Below are 8,046 nucleotides of genomic sequence, written 5' to 3'. Positions count from 1 at the left end.
AACACGCGGAGCAGGATGACTTTGCAGGCAGCTTTCCCGCGCTGGACCAGGTACCGCCAGCATTAAGAAAGGCTGAACCTAGGTGTAGGTGGATGAAGACGGTAAACAGATTTCTGTGGAAGAAGGTGCATGGAATGAAAAAAAGGGATGTGAGGAACATGGTGGAGGATTTCAAGTAGAAGAAGGTGCAGGTTAGGTCAGACCAAGGAATCCAGGGTCCTGCGGGGGGGGGGGGGGTGACAGCTCAGACTGTGAGGCGGGAGTCTCCCTGCTGCGTGATTTGGAGAGTGCGGGAAGGCCCATGTCCAGGGTCCAAAAGGCCCGATGGTTAAAGGCACAAAGGGATCAGAACTTCATTTCAGGACCACTTGGGAAATGGCCCCCGACGTTCCCGGGCCCTTTCCTAGGCGCTAGGGAAGCCCTGGTCTGCAAGGAGCATCTCGGGTCTCACTAGCTCGCCTGACTCTTGGCCCCGGCGAGCGGCGGTTCCTTCTCCTCACCTCCGCTTCTGGAGGCTCCTCTGTTCAGACGGCCCCCTTCCCTCTTTTCTCCCTGGGGAGCAGAAGGGGGGTGCCTTGCTGGAGCCCTCACTCTCCTCGCGCCGCACGACCACCCCGCGGCCTCCTCAGCAGGCCGGGAGCGCGCACCCCGAGCTCGGGGGCGCACAGGCGGCCGGGCCGCAGCGTAGTGGAGCCCGAGCGCCCGGGCGCAGCTTAACGGTCCCGCGGCAGCGGCCGCGCCCCGCGCCCCGCGCCCCGCCCGGAGGCGCCGCCGCTGCTGCCGGCCCGCCCTCTGCGTCATGACGCCGGCGCCCAACGCGGAAGCCGCTCCCGGCGCGCCTGGTCCAGCCGCGGGCTGAGCGCGGAGCCGCGGCGGGAGCAGGTTCCCGCTGGGGCGCGAGCCGAGCGCAGCCTCCCTCCCCAGCCACGCCGAGCGGGCCGAGCGGGCGGAGCGGGGCCGAGCGCGGCGGCGGGCGGAGCGGGGCACGGCGCGCCGGGGCCGCCGCCGGTGGGATGCGGCTGCCTCCCCGGGCCGGCGAGTAGAGAGGGCGGGTCCCCGGCCTGGGAGCGCGACGGTGGAGGGGACAGAGGCGGCAGCCATGGCGACCCCCGGCAACCTGGGGTCCTCCGTGCTGGCGAGCAAGACCAAGACTAAGAAGAAGCACTTCGTAGCGCAGAAAGTGAAGCTGTTTCGGGCCAGTGATCCGCTGCTCAGCGTCCTGATGTGGGGGGTAAACCACTCGGTAAGGGCTCGGGCTGCGGCAGCAGTCCCTTTCCTCCTCCTCCTCCTCTTCCTCCTCGCTCCCCTCCTCCTCCTACTGCAGCTGCTGCCAGGCGGGGAGCCCTAGCGTGGCCCTGGCCCTGGCCCTCCGGCTGCTCGCCCTCCGGGGCTGCCCTCCGGCCGCGGCGCCGCGGTGCCTCCATCCTCGGGCGCACGCACGCCCCACCGTGCCGCCCGGGCGCCACTTGGACCCCGTTTGGACCCAGGTCCGGATGCAGGACGGGGGATCCCATCTGCATCTGAGCTCTGCGGACAGTACCAGTGTCGCCCCACGTCCTTCCCCCCGACGGTCTGTCTGCGCTGCCTGGAAACTGGGAAGTTTGTGCGGGCGCGGCTCGCCCGGGGTGTCAGCCGCGGCGGGGCTGCTGGGGTCTGAGTCCTGGCGAGCACGCGCGCCTGCGGGGCGCGGGCGGGGGCGCGGCGCCGGTGCTCCGCCGGCCGGCAGGTGTACCTGTCCGAGGTAGGAGCGTCCGGAGCCTCCCCGCAGGGTAACGGGGTAAGAATACTGGAGCTCGGGGCGATCTCGACTCCAGCTTTAGTGCTTAGGTCTTTTTTTCCCTCCCCCTTTAAAAACGGTGTTATTGGAGGCAAGGACTCCTTTTGACAAAGAAACAGGCTTTGTAAATATGGCCCTGGGGCTTAGCATCCCCTCAGCCCCCCTCCCGCGCCGCGCTGCCGCCGTGCGGGCCGGGGAGCTGCTCCGCGGGGAGGCTTCCTCCCCACCCCGCCTCCCCCACCTTGGGAACCGGGCCGAAGTCCCCGGCTGCGGAAGGGCGGCCCGGGGACGCCCGCGGGAGGGGTCTCGGCGGGCGCGGGGGAGGGCTGTCTTGAGTCGCCTGCACCCGGTTGGGGGTTTCTTGAAAAGCCCGTGGGAGAACGCTTGGGAAGGTTAGCTTAACGGACAGCCAGGGGTGGTGGAAGATGCGCGGCTGCGGGCCCTGCGGACTGCGGTTTGAGGGTTTGAAATAGCCTCCTGCTGATCTCAACAGAGAAACTACGGCAGTTTTAATCTCTTTAGGATCTGGAAACGTGATAGGAGCTGTTGGCTGAGCCATGAAAGTTTAAATGAGCCTGTGCGTTTTGCCCATGACCTTACCCACTGCAGTCAGTCAGCGTCTGGGGGAAAGTGTAAGCTTGCTTTTTTTTTTTTACGTTCGATTTCGATGGATGCCTGTGTGCCCTTTTCAGCATAAGAGAAATGGCAGAAAACCATGTTGGTTTTTTAAAGAACATTCTGAATTGAATGAAGTTGTTTAAAATGGCCCAAAAGCATTATATTTGTATTTTTCTTTCCCAGGCTAGGGAAAAGTTGAAACAGTATCAGTTCATTGTGTTTGCATGGAGTGACTTTTTAGGAAGGCTGACAAATGATTATTTCTGTCAACCCAATGCCTGATCCATTGAAATTCATTTTAACTTCCTGAGGACTGGTTTTTTTGTTGTTTTTGTTTTTAGGATTGCAAGCTTTCACAACAGCATACATTACTGCACCAAAACTCTTAAGTTTTATTACAGTAAATAAAATGAAATTTTTCCTATGTCTGCAATTTAGAGTTAGGTTTAATTCTGTTAACTTTTTAATTTATGTTGTTAGTTTCTTTTTAAAAAAAATTAATGTTGTTAGTTTCATATTTATGGGTGCTTTTATCTCCGGAGTTCTGATATTTTGTTTAGGAGAGTGCTTATGTATAAGGGTTTAATCTAGCAAACTAGTGTCAACAATATGCTGTTAAAACACAGTGTCACCTCTGGAAATTAGTCAGAATTCCAGTTTACTTTAGAAAAATCTTGTAATTGTTCATGTTTTACTGTAACCACTTATGTTGCTACCTTATATTTATGAATTGCTGAGTTTGTCTTAGTTTTTTTGCTAATTGGAAATACTTTGAAACTACTTAAGGCTTATAAAAGTAATGTATGATTTGCAGATAGTGCATTTTGTGTTATTTATTTCCTTATTTATTTATTTTCTTTCAAGAAAAGTGAGCAGTTCTAAGTTTAGTCATCCAGAGGAGTCAAGTTTCTATAGTATGTAATGTAACCATGTTATGCATTCAGCAAATTCATATTAGGAACAAAAAAGTGCCAGCCACTGTGCAAAGATTGCTAAAAATGCCCCTCATATTTTTGAGGGCTCTGAGTTGACATAAGAAAAGTCTATTTCACAGCCCTCCCCCCCCAAATATCTATTTTCTTTATTATTTTTGAACAAAAAGAAATGAAGTGTATATAAAAATGAAATCTAAGCACTTAGATGCCATGTGTTTCTGGTTGATTTCAGTTTAGGTGACAGAGTCTAATATTAGATAAATGTTTTTATATGACCTTGTGTGCACCAAAGTCCATATTATAATATGAGAATAAATAGGTCAGCATTATTAAGAAAGGAGCAAGCATAGTGTTGTATATGAATGGGGACATTTGAGAAAGCATAGCAGAGAAGGAAGAGCATTCAAATCAAGAGTCTTTTCCTACATTTCTAATGTGATCAGAATTAATAGGATAAGATTTGTCAGGAATATAGCAATTTTATGCTTTTAAAACTCATTTGGATATGTCCTAAGGACATTTAGAAATAACCATACTTTTGGAGCACTAAAGGGGAACCCTATGCATATTTTATCATGTAAGCATCTTCTCTTGGATTGGGAAACTTCTGCAAACAATGGTAATATGCTCATTGGATCTGTATACTAATTCTTTCTCTAATTCTGTTGACCTTGGGCATGTTAATTCTTTTTTGTATCAGTGTTTGCATCTGTGAAGTAAGGTAATGGGACTGGATGATTTCCAAGCTTTTTTCTAACTTCAATATTCAACTATTTTTAGAGTCTACTAGGTTCATAACATTATATATTAGGATGCACAGACTAGGTAATAGGAATAGTATATAACAGAAGATTCATTACTGTTATAACCTTGCCAATGTAGCAGCATTCAGAGAATTTTCAAGGCCGTAACTAGAAGGAAGGAAATTGATGGTGACTGGGAGAGACGTGTGAACTAAGAGTTTGTTGGATTGACTGTAGTTGGACTGCATTGCAGTCTATTAAGTCAGTCTATTTGATTGAAATGTAAAACCTTGCAACTAAGGTAGGAATTTTCAAATCCATTGTGGCTATAATTCTCAATCAGAATAATACTGACTTTGTGTGGTTAATTTGATGTGTTACTGCTTTCCAATTTAAAATACCCATCAGTGAATGGATCACTGCCAATTTTTAAGTATTTTAAGCAGAGAATATAATTGAATACATAAAAGAAAAGACGATTTAAGAAGGCAATTTTGTCTTGTTACATTTGGAATTAAACTAAAAATGATCAGACAGTTAGCTTCATAAAATTATATTTTAATAGTGTGTGGAACATGAAGAATGACGTGAGCCAAGACTTGTTTTAAACAAATATTCTAAAAGATTTTTATGCAGAGTGAAATGTGAACCTTTTAGAAATTATATTTAAAAACCTATTTAAATATCTAGAGGAAGACATTATCTATATAGAAAAATTTAAAGGACATAAAACTTGTTTAAAACAAATACAGTATTTAGAAGTAGCCATTATTAATATTAGAGTCTTTTGTTTGCAAGCCGTAGAAACACAAATGAGTTTAGGCAAAAATTTAAAATATTCAGAGGGTTTTGGAGGTCTCTTACTGAGGAGGTGAGGATTGGTGGCCAAACCAGGAGAGCCAGAATGGGCCTGGGCTTTCAGACCAGTGGGAACCAAGTGCTTGAGTGCTGTTGGGACTTTTCTGTCCTTTGTTGTTGTTTTTTTAGAAATGGAGAGAGAGAAGAACATCAAGTTTTGTTGTTCTACTTATTTATGCACTCATTGATCAACTCTTGTATGTGCCCTGGTGCCCTGACCAGGGATCGAACCCGCATTCTTGGCTTATCAGGACTGTGCTCTAACCCACTGAACTACCTGGCTAGGGCTTTCTGTCCTTTTTGCTTTTTCTAATAGCTGACAAGTTTCCTCCACAGGTTAGGGAACTGAATGGTTCCTGAATTTTACATTTTGTTCCCCAAATGGACTTTCATGTCTCTGATTCAGTTATAAAAATCCCATGGAAGGATTTCAACTGGGTTGTCTTCGGTCATTCGTGGCCACCCCCTGGACTGAGCACTTAGAAAGAGGTGGCAGCTTCTGTCTGTTAGAGTTGGGGGAAGAACAGTTCCCCAAGGAAGGGAGAGGGCCCGGACGGCAATACCAGGCAGGCATCTGCACTCGTAATAGAGCTGGGCTGTTTATCTTGGTGTTGTGTGCCACATTTTATATGTTTTGGCGAATATGTGGTTCTCTGGGTAGAGTGTTCATAGCCTTTGTTATATTCTCAGTGAGGTCTGGGACTTGAAATAGGTGCATACTTATCGGAGAGACAGTGATGTGTTTTAGGTTTGTGGGTTTATATTTGAGCACTGGAAAAGATAAAACCAGGTTTAAAAATGAAATATATGACTGTGAAACATTAACTGAATAGAGTAAGGCACTTAAAATAATTAGCTAGACATTAGAGGAAACATTGAATGAATGGAACCCAACTAATGATTCGTTCAAGAACTATTCTTACACTAGTTTTTTTCCTTCCCTTTTAGAGGACAGAAGAATGCCAAGCAGACACACACAAAGCCTACTGTCAGGGAAATAGTTTCATATCCCCTAAAATTTGGGGCGATAGCCTGAGAACAGAATACATTTCTTCTCCATTTCTTCTCAAGTACCTTAGAGTGAACGTGAGTATTCAGAATGATGCACATGGCAGAACAGTATTTTCTCTCTCTACCGCAGGATTGTCAGCTATGCCTTCTGAAAGGTTTTCAGCAAGAATTGTAATAAACAAATAAAATCTACCTTCAGTTGATTAAAAAATGCAGTCACCCGGAGTAATTAATTCTGCCAACATACCCTGCGAAATGTAAATTTTGGAATTGAAAAGAATTAGTGCAGTTTGGCAAAATGTTTGTGGTCGGACAAATTTGGTTCAAATCCTGCCTCTGTCATTTCTGGGCTCTTTGAGCAGAAAGATGATTTATCTACTTGAGCCCCAATCTACTCATTCTTAAAATGGAAATGATGATGGTTGCCTCACAGGGTTATTTTGAGGGTTAAGTAAGATTATATATTTAAAGCCTGGCACTGTAATTAGCACATAATAAGGATTCAGTAATTGCCACCTAGAAATGATCAGCTTCAGATGCATTTAGACTGGTAGCATATTAATAAGCACTAGACAGTGTTTCTCAAAATTTAATGTGTGTATTTATCCCTTGGGGACACTTAAAAAATGCAGATTCTGACTCAGGTCTGGGGTAAGTCCTGATATTCTATATTTATCTTGTTCTCAGGTGATATTGATGCTGCTGGTCCATGGGCTATACTTTAAGTAGCAAGACAAAAGGAAAAATGTTAAAATAAGGAGAAATGTTCAGGCTTTGTCACCTGACTGCATGTGATGAGTCCTTGGAGCAAAGGCGTCCCCATAATAGAGTTACAGAAGGTAGGAGAAGGAATTGTATGTTGAAAAGGGTAAAAAAAAATTTTGACTTAAGAAACGTTGAATTGCAGGTGGTGGTGAGTGGATATTGTAGGGACAGAGCCCACTCGTGGGGTGTTGGAAGGTGGCATTAGAACTCAGGAGCGAGGCTAGGGTGGGGACGGAGAATTCAGAGCTGTCCACGTAGGATTGGTCAGCCGTGGGGGCAAGTAGATCTCTGAGGGAGACATTGGAACACGGGGCACTTGCTTTGAGGGAAGGAATAAGGCAGAAGTAACAGAGCACAAGAGAAAACTCAGCAGGAAGGCCAGCAGAATTGGGTGCTCCAGAGAGCGCGACGTTCATGGGTGTACTTTTTGAGATCATGGTTTATTTTTGTGTGTGTGTGTGTGTGTGTGTGTGTGTGTGTGTGTGTGTATGTGTGTATGTATGTGTAAGCTTAAAGGTCTAAGGAGTAAATGAGTGGAAGCAGAGACAGCCTCTCTTTTTAGAAGGTTAGAAGTAGAAGGAAGGTGAAAGATGCTGTTTTATGTAGGAATACCTAGGTGTTTTCCTTGACTCCATTTCTTCTTTCCCATTGTCACCTCTACCGATCCTAACCAGGTTAATTTCCCTCTTTCTGTTACAAGTACCTCCTAGCTTATTTCCCTGTCTTTTATTCACATCTCCTCTATTGCCATGGGCCCCTACGACAGTCTGGTGAAGGCTATGGACCGCTTCTTAAATAATGCTTTTGAACGAATAAAGGGAGTACATAGGATATATACTATCAAGTTCACGGATCTCCTCAGCTCTATCCATGGACTTCTTGGGGTTTGGAGAACCCAGTGAAGAACCATTGCAGGAAGGAGGAGAGGTGCTATGGGGTGGGAAATGGGGGAGAGCACCCAGTAGCCAGGAAGGATACAACATAGTAGGAACATAACATAGACTGAATTAATTACCTGCTGAGATTTCAGTGCTAGTAGGTGGTCTGATTCAAACTTGTACCCTTAACCATTGAGCTGTGCTGTTTGGGCATGCCTGTGAATTATTCATTTCTGTGAGATCTTTCCTTTCCTTAGTCTTAAAAGCTTTGACAGATAGGGTACAGCAGTCCTCGCTTCTCCGCGGGTGATACGTTCCAAGACCGCCAGTGGATGCCTGAAACCACTGATAGTACCGAGCGCCACATGTACTATTTAATTTATAAGTCAGCCACGCTAAGAGATTAACAGCAGTAACTAATAATAAAATAGAACAATTATAACAACACGCTGTAATAAAGT

At 46.4% G+C, this 8,046-nt stretch overlaps 1 protein-coding gene across 1 annotated transcript in view; it reads left to right on the top strand.

The window, feature by feature from the left end:
* The first annotated feature begins 1,071 nt into the window (after positions 1 to 1,071).
* The window catches only part of PIP4K2A (phosphatidylinositol-5-phosphate 4-kinase type 2 alpha), a 162,019-nt gene continuing 155,044 nt past the window's right edge, over positions 1,072 to 8,046 (top strand). The window contains exon 1 of the mRNA XM_087825484.1: positions 1,072 to 1,243. Coding sequence (XP_087681610.1) covers positions 1,100 to 1,243 — 144 coding nt within the window. The 5' untranslated portion in view covers positions 1,072 to 1,099. The remainder of the gene's footprint in view (positions 1,244 to 8,046) is intronic.

Source organism: Miniopterus natalensis, chromosome 1 (genome assembly GCF_054644295.1).
Source record: "Miniopterus natalensis isolate mMinNat1 chromosome 1, mMinNat1.hap1, whole genome shotgun sequence".
Taxonomy (NCBI): Eukaryota; Metazoa; Chordata; class Mammalia; order Chiroptera; family Miniopteridae; genus Miniopterus; species Miniopterus natalensis.
This window is presented reverse-complemented; position numbering and strand designations above follow the sequence as displayed.